The sequence below is a fragment of the Bos indicus genome, chromosome 14 (assembly GCF_029378745.1).
Source record: "Bos indicus isolate NIAB-ARS_2022 breed Sahiwal x Tharparkar chromosome 14, NIAB-ARS_B.indTharparkar_mat_pri_1.0, whole genome shotgun sequence".
Classification (NCBI taxonomy): Eukaryota; Metazoa; Chordata; class Mammalia; order Artiodactyla; family Bovidae; genus Bos; species Bos indicus.
In genome coordinates, this window is record NC_091773.1 from 64124997 (window position 1) to 64147627 (window position 22631).

Below are 22631 nucleotides of genomic sequence, written 5' to 3' on the forward strand. Positions count from 1 at the left end.
TCCAACACCACAGTTCAAAAGCATCAATTCTTCAGCGCTCAGCTTTCTACACAGTCCAACTCTCACATCCATACATGACCACTAGAAAAACCATAGCCTTGACTAGATGGACCTTTGTTGGCAAAGTAATGTCTCTGATTTTTAATATGCTGTCTAGGTTGGTCATAACCTTCCTTCCAAGGAATAAGCGTCTTTTAATTTCATGGCCGCAATCACCATCTGCAGTGATTTTGGAGAAGAGAGATCTCTTCAAGAAAATTAGAGATACCAAGGGAACATTTCATGCAAAGATGGGCTCGATAAAGGACAGAAATGGTATGGACCTAAAACGGAAGCAGAAGATATTAAGAAGAGGTGGCAATACACAGAAGAACTGTACAAAAAAGATCTTTACAACCTAGATAATCACGATGGTGTGATCACTCACCTAGAGCCAGACATCCTGGAATGTGAAGTCAAGTGGGCCTTAGAAAGCATCACTACGAACAAAGCTAGTGGAGATGATGGAATTCCAGTGGAGCTATTTCAAATCCTGAAAGATGATGCTGTGAAAGTGCTGCCCTCAATATGCCAGGAAATTTGGAAAACTCAGCAGTGGCCACAGGACTGGAAAAGGTCAGTTTTCATTCCAATCCCAAAGAAAGGCAATGCCAAATGATGTTCAAACTACTGCACAATTGCACTCATCTCACACGCTAGTAAAGTAATGCTCAAAATTCTCCAAGCCAGGCTTCAGCAATACGTGAACCGTGAACTTCCAGATGTTCAAGCTGGTTTTAGAAAAGGCAGAGGAACCAGAGATCAAATTGCCAACATCCGCTGGATCATGGAAAAAGCAAGAGAGTTCCAGAAAAACATCTATTTCTGCTTTATTGACTATGCCAAAGCCTTTGAGTGTGTGGATCACAATAAACTGTGGAAAATTCCGAAAGAGATGGGAATACCAGAGCACCTGACCTGCCTCTTGAGAAACCTGTATGCAGGTCAGGAAGCAACAGTTAGAACTGGACATGGAACAACAGACTGGTTCCAAAAAGGAAAAGGAGTACGTCAAGGCTGTATATTGTCACCCTGTTTATTTAACTTATATGCAGAGTACATCATGAGAAACGCGTGGCTGGATGAAGCACAAGCTGGAATCAAGATTGCCAGGAGAAATATCAATAATCTCAGATATGCAGATGACACCACCCTTATGGCAGAAAGTGAAGAGGAACTAAAAAGCCTCTTGATGAAAGTGAAGAGGAGAATGAAAAAGTTGGCTTAAAGCTCAACATTCAAAAAACTAAGATCATGGCATCTGGTCCCATCACTTCATGGGAAATAGATGGGGAAACAGTGGAAACAGTGTCAGACTTTATTTTGGGGGGCTCCAAAACCACTGCAGATGGACTTATTGGGAAGATTAAATAAAATTCATTAAAAGCCCTTAATGCGGTGCCTGGCTCAGAACAGGCCCTCAGTCTGTCTTACCGTTTCCCCTTTGCCCTCATGGCAGCAGCAGAGCTTAACATGGCCCAGGACCAGAGGGGCAGTGACTCTGTGGGAAACCAGGCTAAAAGGGGTACCGGCCAAGAATCTCACTAGACTCCAGAGCCAGGCTTTCTGAATCCCTGTGAGGTTAGGCACAATAGATTGATCTAGCATCCAATTCCATCTGTGTTCCAGAAAGACTTTGCCTGGTAAATTACAAGCCAGCTCATTTGTGACTAAGCTTTTGTAACCTTAGGAGCCATCTTTACAAACACATTAGTCTCTGCCTTTGTTTTCTTCTTTCGGTTTGTTTTCTCTTTAACTCCTTAGTAAAGTTTCTTGTGTCAGGCTTTAACTTTTTCTTAAATGGATCAAGGAAGAGATGGTTGCAGGTGGGGTGGAGATGCACATGCATGCATGCACACTGAGAGACCCAAGAGATTTCTAGGGGCAGGGAGTGTCAGTGAAAGAGGTGTGGACAAACCCGTTGGTGAAGTGAGTCTACTCGGATGGGTGCAATATTAGCATGGACACAGCTATTCCCATGGAGACCTCATCTCTCCATCTTCAGACAGTGGGCGTTTGGCAAAATCAGGTAGCTAGATGACCATAGAACAAAGCAGAATAGGATCAATACTGTAAAAAAGATGGACATTCTTAATTTCATAATAGGTCTGGTTTTTAAATTTAGTTTTCTGCTTTCCTTAGCTTTTCTCTTTCTATTAAAATTTGACCTTTGTGCTCTAAACAGCATTTGAAAGTGAAACTGATAGTCGCTCAGTCGTGTCCAACTCTTTGAAACCCCCTGGACTGTGGCCCGCCAGGCTCCTCTGTCCGTGGGATTTCCCAGGCAAGAATACTGAAGTGGGCTGCCCTGCTTTCCACTAGGGGACCTTCCCAACCCAGGGATCGAACCCACATCTACTGCATCTCCTGCAGTGGCAGGCAGACTTTTTACCCACTGAGCCATCCGGGAAGCCCCAAACAGGATCGAGCAGGTGCTTACTGAGTGTGAATTAAGTTCATTTTTTTTTTTTTATTCTGATTCAGTTAACTTTTGAGCACATGATTCTGTTTTACCGTATAGAATATCTCAAGTACAATAAGAAACAAATATATGAAAGAGAACTGCTGTGTGTGTATGTGTGTGTGTGTAAGGAACTTACTGTCTGTGTCTTCCGACAATGTAATAAAGCTAAATCTAAGCACTTATGTCTTGCTTTACTTTAAAAATATCTCAGTCTTTTTATATGATGAAAAAGGGCTTTATGATAATTTAATTGCAATTTTGATCCAGCAGATATGGTAAAACTTAGACATTTTAATGGAAAATAAGATATAATTGATAACTCTGATGTTTCTGTTTGGTTAAGTAACTTATTAGAGGCAGGAGACCAAGAAGGATGAGAAATAGTACTTTTCTAAATGACTTCACTCTCTTGATTTAGTTTGGCTTCTCTGAATCTCAACTCACCTCATGTTTCTTTACAGGCACATTCCATCCACCACATCCGAACAATGTCCTACGTTTTTGTAAATGATTCTTCTCAGACTAATGTACCCTTGCTACAGGCCTGTATTGATGGAGACTTTAACTACTCCAAGAGGCTTTTGGAAAGTGGCTTTGACCCAAATATTCGTGACAGCAGGGGCAGAACAGGCCTTCACCTCGCAGCAGCCAGAGGGAATGTAGACATCTGCCAGTTGTTACATAAATTTGGTGCTGATCTCCTGGCCACTGATTATCAGGGAAACACGGCTCTTCATCTCTGTGGCCATGTGGATACTATTCAATTCTTGGTTTCCAATGGACTCAAAATTGATATTTGGTAAGTTCTGTGGTTTTTGAAGTCTCGTCACTTCCTCCCATTAGCCTCTCAGCCAGTGGTCTAATCTTGGAATCTATTGATTTTGTTTCCTCATTGATCAAGTGTAGTGACAAGCTCAGAAAGGTATGAGGACAACGAGTGAGGGAACAAGAGCCTGACTTCTAGATTTGTGCTGAAGCAGTGTAAAGTTTTCTATGAAAATAGTGGCTAAGTTCTGCTACTAAATAATTATGTATTATAAGACGGAAAAAGAAGAACTAACATTTGTTGAAAATCTGTTATGACCTGGGCACTGCGTTTACTGTGTTAGCTCATTTAATCTTCAGAATGAATAGCTCTTAAGTATTTGTTTTATAGATGAAATAGTTGAGACAAGAATTCTGGGTTAAATGACTTAACACAGTTGGAATTTAAAACTAGTTCCACCTGGTTCCAAAGCTTGTTTACCTTCTATCGTGTAATATACCAGACTAGCTTCATTATCTCTCTGGACTCATGAAGTATAAGAGTCCTTCTTATACTGAACAATTTGAAGAAGTAGTGTTTTTTGTTTTGTTTTAGTGATACCTTGTCTCTTGAGTGGGAACAATATCAGGTCACTTTAAAAATAAACCTTGACCTTTAAGATACATTTTTTATACCTAATTTATTGGTGTTATAATGTCCCTAAATCCGAATAAGACAGTAAATGATTCTGCTACTATAGGACAAAATGTCTAGGAATTAACTATAGGATTCAGTGTTAGTCAGGCTTTCTCCTGTTGTTAAATGGTTAGGTGAACCAACGCAGATTATTTGATTGCTTTTGAGCTTAGTTTTTTTTTGTTTTTTTCTTTTAGCTCTTAGACATTTCAAAAAATAGACACTGTTCTCATGAAATATATAAATGTCAGATAAGAATGAATCTAGAATCTAGACTTTTCCAATTAGTTTCTAGGAAGATGCCCTTTTTTCTTTATTCTCATTTATCTACTCTTGACTATGTATATTTTTTCCTTTTTCCTAAAAGAAAAAAAAAGGTTAACTCAAAATTCAGGCTCCATCTCAACCACTGGTTCTGTTCTGGTTTTAATTTTGAGTTAATGGGGCCCGTGCCTTCCTCACTGAGATCCCCACAAATGGCTACTAACAGTATAGTGTAACAGCTATTTTTATTTTTATGAACTTTTTAGCAACCATCAAGGTGCTACACCCCTAGTTCTGGCAAAGCGCAGGGGAGTGAATAAAGATGTCATCCGATTGCTGGAATCGTTGGAAGAACAGGAGGTAAAAGGATTTAACAGAGGAACTCACTCAAAGCTAGAGACCATGCAGACAGCTGAGAGTGAAAGGTACTTAAGATTTCATTTTTTTAAGAGGCAAGTCACTTCAGGTGAATCTTTTTTGTGGTTTGTTTCTTTTGTCTTTTTAAATTTATTTGTTTTTAATTGGAGGATAATTGCTTTACAGTATTGTGCTGGTTTCTGCCATACATCCACATGAATCAGCCATAGGCATACGTATGTCCCCTCCCTCTTGAGCCTCCCCCGCACTACCGCCCCACCATGTCACCCCCTAGGTTGTCACAGAGCACCGATTTGAGCTCCCTGAGACAAATTTCAAATTCCCGCTGGCTCTCTGTTTTCTGTATGATAATATATACGTTTCAGTGCTCCTCTCAGTTTGTCCCGCCCTCACCTCCCCCTCTGGCCACAGGCCTGTTCTCTGTCTCCGTCTCCATCGCTCCCCTGTGAGTAGGTTCATCAGTACCATCTTTCTAGAGTCCATTTACGTGGGTTAATATACACAGTATTTTTCACTTTCTGACTTAGACTTCACTCTGTTTAATGGGCTCTAGGTTCATCTGCCTCATTAGAATTGACTCAAATGCATTCCTTTTTGTAGCTGAGTAATATTCCCTTTTGTGTATCTTCTATAGCTTCTTTATCCATTCATCTGTCCATGGACATCTAGATTGCTTCCACGACCTAGCTATTATAAATAGTGCTGCAATGAACATTGGGGTGCATATGTCTTTTTAAATTATGGTTTTCTCAGGGTACGTGTCCATTAGTGGGATTGTTGGGTCATATGGTAGTTTTATTTCTAGGTTCTTTTTTTTTGGAATCTGCATACTCTTCTCCATAGTAGCTGCATCAATTTACATTCCCACCAGCAGTGCAATAGGGTTCCCTTCTCTCCACACCCTCTCCAACATTCATTGTTTGTGGATTTTTTGATGATGGCCATTCTGATCAGTGTGAGGTGATACCTCACTATAGTTTTGATTTGCATTTCTCTAATAATGAGGGACGTTGAGCATCTTTTCATGTGTTTATTAGCCATCTGTACGTCGTCTTTGGAGAAATGTCAGTTTAGGTTTTCTGCCCACTTTTGATTGGGTGTTGTTTTTCTGACATTGAGCTCCATGAGCTGCTTGTATATTTTGAAGATTAATCCTTTGTCATTTGTCTCATTTGCTATTATTTTCTCCCTTTCTGAGACTTGTCTTTTCACCTTGTTAATATTTTCCTTTCCTGTGCAAAAGCTTTTAAGTTTAATCAGGTCCCCCTTGTTTATTTTTGTTTTTATTTCTATTGCTCTAGAAGGTGGTCATAGACAATCTTGCTGTGATTTATACCAAAGAGTGTTCTGCCTATGTTTTCCTCTAAGAGTTTTATAGTTTCTGGTCTTACATTGAGTGAATCTTTTTTGACAACTTTTTGTCAGCTTTATATTTATTTGCTTTCAAGTAAAGTGCTTGACACTTTGTTTGAACTCTCTATTGGTCCTTATGGCTCCAGATTACGATTGAAAAGCCATTAACAGAAAACACTGTGTGCCCACATGCACAGAATGCTCTGTTGGCCACTGTGGAGGGCAGCCTGCTGTGTTGGCAGGACAAGAGAAGAGCCGAATAGGAGAGAAGGAAACAGGATTTTGAGAATTTAGGTACAGGTCACAAAAAGAATGGGATTTCAAAAAAGGCAGAGAAAGATAGAAGAACTTGGACAATGTTACGAAAGGTAGTTCCAGAGATAGGGAATTAAAGTGCTAAGGGAAAAGTAAAACAGGAGGAGAGTAAGACAAGATTTAACACATACACAATTCAGTGATGTGAAAGTGACTTTAACATGAGTTGGAACAAATTAAATTTGGGCTCCTGTATGTAACTGAAGCTAAGATGGAGTGACTGACAGGGTCTCACGTATCTCCTCATTCCTCATCTAAAGGCAGTTTAGAACATAGTTCAGGAAGCCTGACAAGGTGATCAGTCATCTTTTCTCTTGGCGTCACGGCTCAACAGGTAAAGCCTCTAGGCCAGATTTAGTTGTACCAGCTTATAGTTTGGTTGACCACCATGTCATTTCAGGCTTCCAGATAATGCAAGGTAAGAAGTATAGTGAATTTACATAATCTCCTCCTAGATTTTTCAGGGGACTGGGGCCCTCATTAGCTACTGACTCAGTAGCAGATTGACCAGGACTTAGAATTAGGAGCATATGGTCCACTCAGACTTTGGGATCATTGTTTCTGTGAGTTCCAGATGAAATCCTCTCTGACTTTCATACTTCACCCTTAATTTGATTCCTGTGTGCGCATGATTCCTTTCCTCCTTCTTCATAGACTTGCTCATGTACTTCTTCGGGACCACTAATTCCACTCTCAAGTTTAGGATTATTTTGCTTGTGGTAAACACTTATTATTGTCCAAAGAAATTAAAGTGTTTTACTTCTAAAACGGTGCATGCTCCTCATGACTTATCACTGAAGGCTGGCAAGTACATAAAATAAGAAGTCAGCAGTGCACTGGCAAGCCCTTCTCTCACCTGTGTGCTCTGGATTGGCACACAGATTGCTGTAAGAAACTTAATAACATTGAGTTATCTGTTTTTTTTAAAGATCATATGCTTCCAAAATAACTTGAAATGTATTTTCATAATGACTTTGGGCTTCTTTACCATGAAAAATGTCCTAGATGTGCTCTTCCTGGTCTATTTTCAGGATCTTGCTTGGTATATTGTGTTACTAGCCAGTTTCTTGGCATCTCTGTATTAGAAATGTGTTTTATTTTGCCTCAGTTGTGATTCCTTATTAACTCAGAAGTGATTAGTCATTTGAGCAGTGCAGTGTAAAATATTTATTCCTGCTTCTTTCACATACATGCCATTGCACTTCAATATGAGGATTCATATTATTTACAGCATTAGGTAAAGCTTGTTCTTTAAAAATTAAATTATTAATACTTGTACTACCTAGTTGCCTGGTCTTACTCCTGCCCTTCAGTGTCATGATAGGAAGGTGTGGTTGAAGCTTAAACTAGAAAGCTTAAAAGCAGCATCATTGGTCATTAGGGAAAATGCAAATTGAAACCAGAGTGAAATACCGCTTCGTACCCAACAGAACGGCTGCAGTCAAAAAGATGGACAATAACAAGTACTGGCAATGATATAGGAAAATTTGAACCACCCTACATTGCTGGTGGGAATGTAAAGTAGCTGCTGTGGAAGATAGTCTGGCAACTCCTCAAAAAGTTACACAGAGTCACCATATGACCCAACAATTCCACTTTTTGGTATATACCCAAGAAAATTGAAAACACATGTTTACACAAAAACTTGTATGCAAATTTCACAGAAGCTTTACTTATAATAGCCAAAAGGTAAAAACCACCCAAAAGTCCATCATTGATGAATGGATAAGCAAAATGTCATCTATCCATTCAGTGAAGTATTATCCCACTATAAAAAGTAATGAAATACTGACATGTGCTGCAACACCAATGAGCTTTGAAAACATGCTCCATGAGAGAAGCCAGGCACAGAAGGCAGGAGTGGTTGCCAGGAGCAGGGGAAGGGACAAGGGCCGGTGGCTGCTGAAGGGCACAGGGTTCATTTATAGAGGCAAGATGACATTAGATAGTGGAGGTGGTTCTGCAGCTTTGTGAATTTTCTAAATAACACTAAATCATGTACTTTAGAAAGATGAATTTTATGGTATATGAATTACGTCAACTTAAAGTGAGGGGGAAGCTTAAAGGTGTTGGCTAGTACATGGCATTGTGGCATAGCTATGTGATGATTAGCCTTTTCTAGAACAGGAGATAAAGCAAGACTTTGAATGTATTTAGTATTTTCCTGTTCCCTTATAATTCCCTAAAACATAGCATAACTTCTTAAGGGCCTATAAATCAAGTTGATGAAAAATATTTCCCTACACCATTTAACCTAAGTTTAATTTAGTTCCTTTTTATGTTAGGTATGGGCTGACAGAGACGGTGTAGACGCAGTGTACAAAAAAATTAAACATTGTACACACAGACCATCATACTAGAATCACACATTTCCTAGATAGTGGAAAATATTTCATTGGATCAAGTCACAATAGACAGTTCTGAGTGTCAGAACTTCATGAGCTCTTAGAGAAGGCGTGACTGAAGTCTCATTTTATAGGTCCCCACCCCACCCCCACTATCCAAAAGTAGAATGTTCCTAGGGAACTTTTCCTTAAGTCGAGATGGCATAAAGTGAAGAACCTTAGGACTCATCTTACTAACAGACGCACAAAAGAAACTGAGATAAAACACAGGTGCTCCAAGCACCGTTCAGGGCTGGGCAGCTGGACACCGAGATGCTGTGAGGTTCCTGGGGAAGGAGCTGGGCGGGGCCAGTCTTGCTGCAAGACAAATGCTGAACACTGTTTTGCTTTATGCCTTTCTTCCTATAAAAGCAAAAATCCTCTTGGGATTTCTTTTAATTAGCAAATACAGGTAGTATAGTAGATGTTTCTTAAAAGTGAGGTGGCATAAAGTGAACTTTCAAAAAGTGGGGGATACCTGTATATCTAACACCTTTAAGTATGAGAGCATTTTGAATCAGGTGTAGTCAGTAAATTTCATGTAAGTCAAAATGAAGACATTATTAGAGCAGGAAGTACAAGCATTTAAAAATATGTAGTTCAGGGTCTCTGTGTATCAAGCTAACTCAGATGTTTTAAAAGCCTTTTTTTTAAACAGAGTAAGTGAAATATCTGTGGCTAAGAAGTTTGGGATTTGTGATAACTTTGTAGTCATATAAAACTTAAGTGCTTTGTGCCTCTCCACATGTGGTTATTTAATAAATAGAGAAGTGAGCCAAAAAAAAAAAAAAAATTAACCTCTCCTGAACTTCTCAGAGTTCTAATCTTATCTTTGAACTTGCTAGAGTTTTCTTCAAATTTTTGTATTGTTATAAATTCCCATTGAAAATGTCTTCTCCTATTCAGAAGATAAACATTTTTTATCATATAAAAAAAGTTTGGATGGCAAACAGACTGGCCCTTTACAAAGTCATTTTCCTAGGATTGGAAAAGACACTAATGCCAGGAAAGGCTGAAAGGTCTGTGGTTAACAGTGTCGGTGAATAAAGTAAAATTGTAACTTACCAAAAAAACCTGTCAACTGTGCATGATGAACCAGACTCTTAAGATCTTGTTTTGTGCTGTTTCCATTGTTCTGTCCCAAGATGATCAGAAGAATATGAAAAGAAGTTTAGAAAGAAGAATAACAGCAATCACTAGTTGATACCTATGATGATGGTCATTGTGGCTTTAATCTAAATGATACCCTGTTATTGGTCCTGCATGTTGTGACATAATTGTGGGTGCTAATCTCTTGGAGCTTCGAACTCATCACAGTGCAGCCTCTCGAATACCAGTGTCAGATATACTCTATTTGTAGCAGTCATGTTCTCACTTACATAGTTTTTATGGTACTTGTACTACCTTATTTTCAACTAGACTCAGCCTTTATACAGAAGAGAAGTAAACTTATTTTGTGTTATTGTACAAGATAAAGCTAAAACTAGTGGGAGGAAGCTATTAAGAGGAATCACTAATGGCTAGCCCTGTCCAAGTGTACAACAGAGTAAGCATCCTTTATTAGAGTATTTCAGTTTAAAGAAGGAATTCCTTCATTGGTCAGATTATTGAACTAAATTGATAAAAATCCACCTTTAAGATTCACACACTGTTCAAGACTTCTTCCCTGGTGGCTCAGAGGTTAAAGCATCTGCCTGCGATACAGGAGACCCGGATTTGATCCCTGGGTCTGGAAGATCCCCTGGAGAAGGAAATGGCAACCCACTCCAGTATTCTTGCCTTGAGAATCCCATGGAGGGACGAGCCTGGCAGACTACATCCACGGGGTCGCAGAGAGTCAGACTCGACTGAGCTACTTCACTTTCACTTTTAAGACTTCTGCTTCACTGTTGGGATGTTTTTGTTGTTGTTCAGTTGTGTCCAACTCTGCAACCCCATGGACTGTGGCATGCCAGCTTCCCTGTCCTTCACCATCTCCTGGAGTTTGCTCAGACTCATGTCCGTTGAGTTGATGATGCCATCTAACCATCTCATCCTCTGTTGCCCCCTTTTCCTGCAGCCCTCAATCTTGCTAGCATAAAGGTCTTTCCCAATGAATCAGCTCTTTGTATCAGATAGCCAAAGTATTGGAGCTTCTAACTTTGACTCTTCTAGATACTTAAACAAGGAACATAATCATTATTGTTTAGCAATTTATGGTTCAAGGTAAATTGTCCAAATACTTGAAGATATTTAAATTGGTACATAAATGGGTATTTAAATCGGTACATAAATGGGTTAGAATATATATGTCAGTTTTCTTCTTGTCAATGTATATTTTAAGGTTGGTCTTCTTAAACAATGCAGTTTCTGTGGTTTTTTGTTTTTGAAATGGGTGATGTGTTGTTTCATGCCCTTCTTTCTCTTTGCTTCTCTCACAGTGCCATGGAAAGCCATTCCCTCCTCAATCCCAACCTGCAGCAGGGTGAGGGGGTCCTGTCCAGCTTCCGCACCACATGGCAGGAGTTTGTAGAGGATCTGGGCTTCTGGAGGGTGCTGCTCTTGATCTTTGTCATCGCTCTGCTGTCTCTTGGCATCGCCTACTATGTAAGTGGGGTGCTGCCTTTTGTGGAAAACCAGCCTGAACTGGTTCATTAGAGGAGCTCACGGGAGAGGAGACAGATGCCAGTGTCCTGGCTTCCAGTGTTCGTTCTGTTTATCAAAATCTCTTAGTGCAGAGCAGTGAGGGCTGTACTTTTATTTCTTTTTGCATTTTTACACACTGTAATCCTTTTAGAAGAACAACCTGTCTGTTTGAACTAACTATATACTGTAGTCAAGGATGCTGTCCTAAAGCTACCTCCAGCTCAGCCTGACTTCTTAGGAAAGGCTCTGCATAGCCTTGTTTGATAACAATGTGGCATTGACTAATGAATGCGAGATAGAGGATGAGACTAGGAAATCCTTGCTACAGAAACCTTAGCCAACATAAGACCAACTAGAGTGAAATGTTTAAAGTTTGTTTCATATGATTAGTTGTGGTTGGTATTTTTGTTTTGTTTTTGTGTATTTTTTGCAAGAGCTGCTTTTTGCTATTTACTTTCTCTGGGGAATAGTAGGGTATGGGGAAATGAAACCTTCAGCTTAAAACCTGAAGCGCTTTTTTCAGATCTTGTAGCGCAAATCAGTATTGTTGGGATCTGTTTGGTTTATTTTCATATTTTCAAGGGATCTCTTTGGTTTATTTTAATATTTTCAAGTCTAGTCACAAACCAAACAGAACTTTTGAAAAGGAGCTATATTTTCCTCAAAAAAGATTGATTTGATCTTATATTTATTTGTTTTTAAGGTAAGTTTGATTTTTTTTTTGTAAGCTGCTTTGCTTGTTGTTAATATCTGTGAAAAATGAACTTGAGAATTTTCAATTGAGGAACTTTTAATTTCCCCCTAGTGTTTATTTCAAAGATATCCTATTCATCAAAAATACAGTTGGAAGACTTTTTCTACTCAGTAGTTAGCAGGAATAAATATTTCTGATGTTTAATGTCACTGTAATTCTGTAGTACCATTATTATGGTGAAAAATTCAGTTCTATAAGCTAGCTGTGTTGTCATGATTATATCATAGTTCATAATTTTTTCATTTTATGTGCAATCCTCTTTAGAGGCCCTGTTAGAATTGTCATAACAATCCCATCCATGTCAGTTGTTCCCTGATGGAAAGAATGGATGGAGCATTTCTGAGTTAACAGTGCTGAACAGTATTGTACCAGGTGTCTTTATCAATGGTAATATTATGTAAATTGAAATCTGGCCCCCAAACTGTATTTCAGCTTTCTGCAGTGTGTTTGAAGGCCTCTTGTTAATGATTCTGCTATGTTTATATCATATTATTGGGTTATTAAAAAAAAGATATGAAGACTTGATAATTATTCATTAGGTGTAGTCAGAAAATTGTGGTGAAAGAACTATTGGTTTTATTTTTTAGAACATAGTCCTCTAAGCTACTGCTAATTGAATTGTTGCTAGAATTAGAAATTATAATTTAGAATAGAATTGGTATTTCTGTGATTCCTTTTGCTTCTTAGTATTTTCTCTTCTGCGTTTTATATATCTAGGATTGAGGCATCTTCTTTCATGTGACTTTATCCTGTCTTAAAGAGCTGTTCTGAAGTTCCTGATTTACCTGACTGCCTCAGGGTCAGCTCATAGCCTCTTGCTTTTAGATTAGCTGCAAACAAAATTAATCATACTTGGTGTAAATACAGCAAAAAGCAGTGGACGTTAAAATGGAGAACACTTCAGATTAAAAGCTTTGGAATTAGCTTTGTATTTGTTTGTAACTCTAAACAGATGTGCAAAATTGGTTAACATATATGTAAATATATTGCATTTTTAAAGATTAATGTTTCCCTTTAAGTGATGATTTCTTTGTATTCTGTTCTCTGCATTCAGTATTCAATAATATTACCAATAAATATATTTATAATCTCTTAATCACAATCTATTTTCTTATTTATCATTGTTTTTCTTTTAATTTAAGATTTTTAAAAAATAGGTTCCAGTTGGCTGTTCAAAAAAGCAAAGAGCTTTTTTTGAAACCCCATGTAATATGTGTATCAAGTTTTATTTGTGTTTGCCTTATAAATGTTCTGACACTAATTTGGGTGAATTGCTTAGGGATTTAAGAGTGATAATGCTACTGTTGCTAAGTCACTTCAGTCATGTTCAACTCTGCAACTCCATGGACTGTAGCCCACCAGGCTCCTCTGTCAGTGGGATTCTCCAGGCAAGAATACTGGAGTGGGTTGCCACGCCCTTCCCAAGGGATCTTCCTGACCCAGGGAGCGAACCCACATCTCTTAGGTCTCCTGCATTGACAGGTGGGTTCTTTACCACTAGTGCCACCTGGGAAGCCCAAGAGTGATAATAACTACTATGATTAAGCACCTCCCAACTGTATAGGTCACTTTAAAGCCTCATCTCATTTAATCCTGAGACTTCCCTGGTGACTCAGATGATAAAGCATCTGCCTACAATGCTGGAGACCTGGGTTCAGTCCCTGGGTTGGGAAGATCCCCTGGAGAAGGAAATGGCAACCCACTCCAGTATTCTTGCCTGGAGAATCCCATGGACACAGTCCACAGGGTCACAAAGAGTTGGACCCAACTGAGCAACTTCACTATCATTTAATCCTTATGATCATCCTTATGTTCCATGTAAGATGAGGACACTGACACTGTGAGGGTTGAGTAATTGGTCAGTTACTTAAGGTCAGACAGGCAAAGAGCCTGGTGGGCTGCAGTCCATGGGGTCAAAAAGAGTCAGACACGACTGAGTGACTAAGCACAGCACTCTTTATTTTGTTCAAAACTTGACCAGGAACTTTACCTCTTCCTAAAAATCTTATTCTTGACAGCAGTGCTAGTGATGATAGTTGAGTCCCCCACATAACCCCTGTCAGTGGGCACTGATGACTTCATTGTTTCTTCTAGTATGCCTGTGCCTGGGCACTCACGTACTGAAATACGCACTTTGTTATCAATTACTTTCCCTTTATATTACATGATTTATACTAAGTCATTCTATTAATTTCAGCAATTGTTACTCACTTTTATCGGGGATGCCTACTACAGCTTCTTTTATCATCTCCGTTTACCTTTTCCTAGTAGTTTATTTTGGAGGGTATACCAGGAAGTAGCATTTCTCAAAGTTAATGGAACACTGGGGAGAAGAAAAGAGGCCAGCACTGGCTAAAGCACCCTTTAAAATTGTTCAAACTGAGACAATCCCAGCTGTGCTAGATGAAGTGGAACTTTGGGATCAAGCCCATTCCTCTGGGCTCTGAAGTTGATTCAAAACAGTTTTCTAGGGAGGATCTCAGCCTTGCTGTGGATACTTCCTTGGCGTCCTTCAAAGTGCTGGTAGCTGGCATTTTGTCCAATCCTTCATGCGTTTGTTCTCTTCACTTTACATCATGAACAGACAGCTCCACGTCAGGCATTAGGGGTCTCCACTCACTGGGCAACAGAGGTTTGGTCATGTTCTAGTTAGATGTCAGGGAATACAGTCTGGAGTTCCTTGTTGTCTAACAGTCATCAGAAAACTTAGCTGATAACCATATTCACAGTGTTGCTTGGAAGCTGTTTTAGATTGGCACTGTCCAAACTTTCTGCCACAATGGAGATTTTCTGTGTATGTGTCTAGTGTCGTAGCCACTCATCATTGTGGCTGCTCAAATTCATTTAAATTAAAGTAGAAATCCAGTCCTTCATTAGCACAGTTATCCGAGCCTGAAACTCAAATGCACTGTACGTTTAAAAACAAAACTAGCCACATTTCTAGTGCTCATTAGCCACAAGAGGCTGTTATGGACAGCACTTTTTTCCCACTGTGCCAGGTCTCAGCTATGGCACATGAGATCTTTAGTTTTGCCTGTGGGCTCTAGTTCCCTGACCAGGGCTTGACCTGGGCAGCCTGCACTGGGAGTGCAGAGTCCTAGCCACTGGACCTTGGAAAGTCACTAGCCACAGGGAAGTCCTTGGATGGCAGTGTTTGCAGAAACCTCTCTTGGACAGCAGTACTCTCAAATCTCCCTAGGGCTCTTTGGGTTGGATAGAACTAGCTATGGAATGGAATGAAGGCAGTTTCCACCACAACTGCTTTTACTGAGCTCTTTGTTAACAAATAGTAACACAATGCAGTGCTGCTTAACTCAATTCTCGGCAGATTGCTCTTGTAGCTGCATCTCACAGTTAGGGCAGCTGAGTCACCTGAGGCAGGTTGGAACAATGTCCCAGGTCCCACAGCTATTAACTGGCAGAGCTGGGGTTTGAAGTCAGACAGTATAGGACTGGGGTCTCTTCTAACCATTGTGCCGTCATGCCGCCCTCTCCTCAATCATGGTGCCATCATCTTGGGGTTTGAATTGTCTCTAGGACTAGCACTGTATTAACCACTGCATCTATTCTAAAGAAAGTTATTGAGGATGCTGTTGGTACAGTTCTTCTGTATGATGATCTGTGAGTGCTTTTTACAGCCACAAAAAACTGCATTTCTGCCGAACTTTGCTTCCATCTTATGTTCTCTATGAATTATGTAGTTGATCAAGTAGAATTCCTCTTCCACATTGGACGCTGTCAAGTTTAATGCCAGATGGGAGTTCCATCAGAAATGATTCTAATATTAGTCATTATGGTGATTTATTAGGACCACATTCCTGATTCATTTTATAGCCTCATCTTTAGTTTTATTTCCTATTCTAAATGTTCACTTTGAATTTATGCTATTCTGTATTATTTAAGCCCTCCGTCACTTTTGGATCATAATAGGGGATGGTTGTTAATTAGGCAGTTATTAGTTTGGATTGATAGAACTACCACAAAATTACCTGTCATTTTCCGGAAACTAATGGCATTAAATGTATTGACCTTTTGCAATTGGAAGAATAGTTTGTTGCCTCCTATTCAGAATGCAATTATGGTTTTTGGCATTGCTGCATTGTGTTTACCTTCTTTACATGTCTCTGTTCCAAAAAGTATTTGAGTTCCGCTGAATAAGCAGGTAGTAAGTAGTCTAAACCCTGGAAGTCCAGTGTCCTAGTTCTATTCTAGCATTTTCATGAATCATTTGAATGAAGCCTGAAAAATAAACTTTAATAAATACTAAGAATTTTAGAGACAGTGTGCCATTAGAAGTCATCTAGGGAGGGTAAAAGATGAGGAAGGACTCAGTGACTGTGGTCCCTCAGGTGTGAAGGGCAGAACTGCTGTGCGAACCCACTTTACCACTCTTAGCTCAAGTACACCATCCCTTACTCTTGCGGTCTCCATCCCCACACCCGCCACAGACCATTCTAATGTTGTTTAAAAATACACGTTAGAGCATTCTCTGTCACCACACACGAAAATAACCTCAAAATGAATTAAAGACCTAAATGTAAGACCCGACACTACAGAACTCTTAAAGGAAAAGAGAGGCAGAATGCTCTGAAATAAATTACAGCAAGATCTTTTTTGATCCACCTCCTAGAGTAATCGGAGAAGGCAATGGCACCCCACTCCAGTACTCTTGCCTGGAAAACGCCAGGGACAGAGGAGCCTGGTGGGCTGCAGTCCATGGGGTCGCTAAAAGTTGGACACGACTGAGCGACTTCACTTTCACTTTTCACTTTCATGCATTGGAGAAGGAAATGGCAACCCACTCCAGTGTTCTTGCCTGGAGAATCCCAGGGGCGGGGGAGCCTGGTGGGCTGCTGTCTATGGGGTAGCACAGAGTTGGACACAACTGAAGCAACTTAGCAGCAGCAGCAGCCTAAAGTAATGAAAGTAAAAACAAAAATAAACAAATGGGACCTAATTAAACTTTGCACAGTGAAGGAAATCATAAATAAAATGGAAAGACAACCCACCAAGTGGGAGAAAGTACTTGCAAATGAAGTGATTGACAAGGGATTAATCTCCAAAATATACCAACAGCTCATGCATCTCACTATTAAACAACCCAATCAAAAAATGAGCAGAAGATCTAAACAGACATTTCTCCAAAGAAGACATACAAATGGCCAAGAGGCATATGAAAAGATGCTCAACATCTGTAATTATCAAATAAATGCAAATAAAAATTACAATGAGGTATCACCTCACATTGGTCAGAATGGCCATCATCAAAAAATCTACAAACAATAAATGCTGGAGAGAGTATGGGGGAAAGGGAACCCTCCTACACGTTGGTGGGGATGGAAATTGGTACAGCCACTATGGAGAACAGTATGGAGGTTCTTTAAAGAACTAGAAACAGACCTAGCGTATGATCCAGCAATTTCACTCCTGAATATGTATCCAGAGAAAACCATAATTCGAAAAGACACATGTACTTCAATGTTCATTGCAGTACTATTTACAATAGCCAGGATGTGGAAGCAACCTAAATGTCCATGGACAGAGGAGTGGATAAAAAAGAAAATGTATATATGTGTGTGTGCGTGCATGCGTGTGCATGCGTGCGTGTGCGTACTCAGTCATGTCAACTTTTTGTGACCCCATGGACTGCAGCCCGCCAAGCCCCTCTGTCCATGGAATTCTCTAGGCAAGAACACCGGAGTGGGTTACCTTTCTTTCTCCAGGGAGTCTTCCTGACCCAGGGATTGAACCCATGTCTCCTGTGTCTCCTGCATTGGCAAGCGGATTCTTTACCACTGTGCCAACCACATATATATACACATATACATGCATACACACAATGGAATAGCACTCAGCCATAAAAAGAATGAAATAATGCCATTTGCAGCAACATGTGCATGGACCCAGAGATTATCATACTGAGTAAAATAAGTTGGACAGAGAAAGACATATATGGTATCAATTATATGTGGAATCTTAAAAATGGTATGAATGAAGCTATTTATAAAACAGAAATAGAGTCACAGATGTAGAAGCGAACTTATGGTTACCAAGGGGGAGGGTGAAGGGAGGGATAAACTGGGAGATTGTGATTGACGTATACACCCTACTATATCCATTAATAACATAGATAGCTAATAAGAACCGACTGTATAGCACAGGGAGCTCTACTCAGTACTCTGTAATGATCTATGACCTAAATTCCATTCTGTTTAGAATCTAAAAAAGAGTGGACAGATAATATGTATAACTGATTAACTTTGCCATACAGCAGAAACTAACGCATCATAAATCAACTATACTTCAATAAAAGTTGATTTTAAAAAAGTATTTGATGCTAGATGCATAAAGATAAGCTTCACATTGTGTTCTGTGTATTTTAATAATTAACCAAAACAATATTAACCAATATATTGACCTGCTCTTGTAGGCTGATACTGTCATAAGCCCAGGGTGTTACTTTTATTTTTGGCTGCGCATGGGCTTTCTCTGGTTGCAGCAAGTGGTGGGGGGGCTACTCTCTAGTTACAGTGAGGACTTCTCTTGTGGTAGAGCGTGGGCTCTAGAGTGCAGGCTCAGTATTTGTGGCACACGGGCTTAGCTGCCCCATAGAATGTGAAATCTTCCCAGACCAGGGATCAAACCCACGTCCTCTGCACTGGCAGGCAGATTCTTTTTTTTTTTTTTTTAATTGGAGGATACTTGCTTTGTGGAATCTTAACCACTGGACCACCAGGGAAGTCCAACTATCATCTTCCCCTGACAAACATTTTAAGTGAGAAATCTTTTTACTTCTAAAAACAAACAAACCAAAAAAAGATCCACATCAAATGATGGACTTTATCTATAAAGTGTTTTGTGTGTGTGCTAAGTCCCTTCAGTTATGTCTGACTCTTTGCAACGTTATGGAGTGTAGCCTGCCAGGCTCCTCTGCCCATGGGATCCTCTAGGCAAGAATACTGGAGTGGGTTGCTATGCCCTCCTTCAGGGGTCAAACCTGGAGGGATGAAACCCACATCTCATACGTATCCTGCATTGGCAGACGGGTTCCTTACCACTTGCACCACCTGGGAAGCCTATGAAGTGTTTTACACTGTGGAGATGCTGTGAGAAAGGTGAACAGAAGTTTCCAAAATACCACTTTATCACTGGTAATCCACGGTTTCTTATTGGAACAACGATGTCTTCAATGCTGCTATCTGCTGCATGCTTTTCATTCAAGTTAGGAGATCAGTGGTTGCAGGACCATTTGTAAACTCAAGCCCTGGAGCTGTAAAATGCCCTGCTTGATGGTGTTCGACAAGGCTCTTCAGTACCTGGTTCCCTAGTGTGTCAGAGATGTCTTGCAGGTGTTAACTGAGCTCTTCAACGTGTGTTCCTTTGTGTCCTTTCCCCCATCTTTGGAAGCATTTCTAAAATGAAAAATGTGTGAAGATAGAAGAACTCACACCGGGATTACGCTGTCACTGTATCTGCTTAGGAATCACTCTTTTTAGGGATATTGCCTAGATTCTTCTCCCCTTTTCTTTTCCCTAAAGGTTTGGTTTGGTTTTCTGAAAGTGTTAGTCACACAGTCATGTCAACTCTTTGTGACCCCATGGACTGTAGCCCGCCAGGCTCTTCAGTCCATGGGATTCTCCAGGCAAGAATACTGGAGTGGGTTGCCATACCCTTCTCCAGATCTTCCCAACCCAGGGATCAAACTTGGGTCTCCTGCACTGCAGACAGATTCTTTACCATCTAAGTCACTAGGGAAGCCCTTTGTTTTGTTTTAATTCTGAGTTATATTTTCATGTTCAATTAGTCTAAGGATCAACTTAATAGTAAGCACTGACTGACCAAGGATAATTCCAGCCTGAAATGTGCAATAGTAAGTATACTCCTGAGATTTAAAAAACATAAGTGAGTAATTTTCTTATTTGCCAGAATCATTGCAAATTAATGTATACATATATTTGTTTTATGAGTAAATATATTTCAGCAAATTTCAACTGTTTTCTTTTTCTCTTTTTAAAGTTGTATCCCTTGAAAAATGACATGGTATGCAATATTAGTGTTGCAGAATGCTTACTCCGTATGTGTGTCCATAGCCAAATTCCTCTTTGGAGGTTCAAGGATAATTGCTAGCCTAATTCTCTTGCATCTTCATGCTATAAATTGCAAGTATTTGAAAGTGTGGCATTGCAGAGTTAGTTATTTCTTCTTATAATTGGGCTATCAGAAGGTTATTCTTTGTCACAATAAAAATTAATATTCCCTTTCTTTGGAGATTAACTTCTAAATTTGAAGACTCTGGGTCACAGTTAGCTGGACTGTTTTACTGAAATTTCAGCCCCTAAGAAACAAAAATAGGTTTTGAAATAGTTTCTAGGTCACTGGCACAGAAAACTGTCCAAAAGCTGTAACTTACTGTAGATAGTCCTAGTTAGTACAATTCCATCAGCACATGCTGTTCTTTTAGACTCTGACTCAAATTTAGAAGAAAATAAAATATATGGATCCCTAAATTCTTACTCTGTAAGTTTAGTTCTAGATGATTCTCCCTTCAATAGAGCCCCTGATTTGGGGAAGGGAGACATTTAATCAGATTATCAGTTCTGCATTTCACCAACTTCATTTGTTAGTCTAAGTTCCAGTTTGGATCAGATGGTGCAGGCTATGGTTATATTGGAAAACATGCAGACTTGGAGTTACAAGATCCCAGCTCTACCTAGGGCTCCCTTGGTGGCTCAGACAGTAAAGAATCCACCTGCAATGCCGGAGAACCCAGGTTTGATCCCTAGGTGGGGAAGATCCCCTGGAGAAGGGAATGGCAACCCACTCCAGTGTTCTTGCCTGGAGAATTTCTTGGACAAAACTGCTTAATATGGACTGAACTTGCTCAAATAACTTGGGTTTTTTGCGTCTCTGTCTTTCTTTATCTGTAAGAAATAATACCCTCCCCAAGATACTTAAAATTAAAGGAATAATAAAACTGTCTTATTTGAGTACTGTGTGTTTGCATGTATACTAGACCCTACAAGTGTTGATACTGTTGTTATCCCCATTAAAGAAAACAAGGCTTAATAAAAAGTGAAGTATGTCTCCTAAGGTCATAGAGTAAACCAAAGCAAGAATCTAATTCCAGTGATTTTGCGTGTAGCCATTAGAACATTTTGCTTCTCCTATTGAGTTACCACATCTGAAAGTACCTAGTACTTTATAGGGACTCAATACAAGTTACTTCTTCTTTTCTCTCAGCAGAATAAATTCTGTGATTTATTGACTGACTTTTTATGAGGAAATGATCTATATAGTATTATGCAGTTTCTGACTTGGTGAGGCAGCTTTAACAACTGCTTTATTAAGTGCAACCCCCATCCATTATTTTTCATATCAGTGGCCTTATAGAACCTTCCATGCATCATCTCATTGCTCTGGTAGCTCCTCCTTGGTGAAAGAGCCTTTCAGCTGTCGGTTGAATCCAGAGACCTCTCCACTGAGAGGGAGAAGGGAAATATCTCAGCTCATAACCTCTGAACTGTCCCATCTCAGGTATACACTGGGAAAGGAAGTACCTTTATAACCAACTGTGACATTTTAAAATTTCAAATGCACACCCTGTAAGACTCAAGAGGGTGATTTCCACTGAGTTCTGTGAGAAAAGATCCAGATGTTGGTGACCACATTTGCTAAATTCTTTATAAGGGATTCCTCTGTTAGAAGTACTCTTGAAAAAAAAAAAAAAAAAGAAGTACTCTTGATTGTAACTTGGAAATGAGAATGTCGAAGCTTATGTTTTCATTCTAATTGAGCTTGGTTTCTGTTTAGGAAGCAGAAGACTTTTCTCTCCTGGTTTTTGTATCTGTGATGACATTGGCGCTGTCAAGACATCATCTTGCCTAATTACAAACATGTTTTAATGGCTGAGCCTAGAAACCCTATACTTCTATACTGTACTTCCTATACTTCTTAGGATCTTCAAAATACATGTGTTAGTCTGAAATGGGAACACATTAGATGCTTCATTAACCTTCAGCCATTCTGAAATTCCCATTATAGAAAGTGGCAGCCCCAGCCTCCAACGCAAGGAAGCAATGCTCTTTTATTTCCCTTCTGATAAACCTTAGACTTTGCTAAGGACTGCCCTGCCCACATCTTGAGCTATAGTTGGAAGAGAGATTGAGACTCAGAAGGCAAGTAATGATCTTGTTCTCTGGCCCTCACTCAAAGAAAGCCATGAGTAGAAGGGACCTCCCACTCTCCAAAATCACGATTCTCTTGCTGCAAGCTAAACATCTGATCTTGCTCAAAACACAGCTTTTTTTTTTTTTTCCCTCCAGCTGTGCCACATGGCACACAGTATCTTAGTTCCCTGACCAGGGATCAAGCCTATGTCCCTTGCATCAGAAGGTGGAGCCTTAACCACTGGACTGCCAGGGAAGTCAACCTCTTGACTACAGGGAATACAACTTCTGTTAAATCAAGAGGATTATTCTTTTTAGAAAGAAACTATTCCTGTTCTAAAATTATGTGGCTGAACCTTTTTTCTCCTGCTAATTGAAATTCTTTATTGTCTTAAATGGAGTCCTAATGACCCAGACAGTGGCCTGACACTGGTTCACTGGCTTTGTT

At 39.7% G+C, this 22631-nt stretch overlaps 1 protein-coding gene across 3 annotated transcripts in view; it reads left to right on the forward strand.

Annotated features, from left to right (window-relative positions):
- ANKRD46 (ankyrin repeat domain 46) overlaps positions 1-22631 on the forward strand; it is a 68077-nt gene that overhangs the window by 28187 nt on the left and 17259 nt on the right. The window contains exons 3-6 of one of the 3 annotated variants that reach the window (XM_070802842.1): positions 2965-3302; positions 4475-4633; positions 11059-11224; positions 12735-13113. In XM_070802842.1, coding sequence (XP_070658943.1) covers positions 2992-3302; positions 4475-4633; positions 11059-11224; positions 12735-12740 — 642 coding nt within the window. In that variant the 5' untranslated portion in view covers positions 2965-2991 and the 3' untranslated portion in view covers positions 12741-13113. Of the gene's footprint in view, positions 1-2964; positions 3303-4474; positions 4634-11058; positions 13114-22631 lie in introns of those variants that run through there. The other 2 variants (XM_070802843.1, XM_019973856.2) reach the window with 2 other exon arrangements.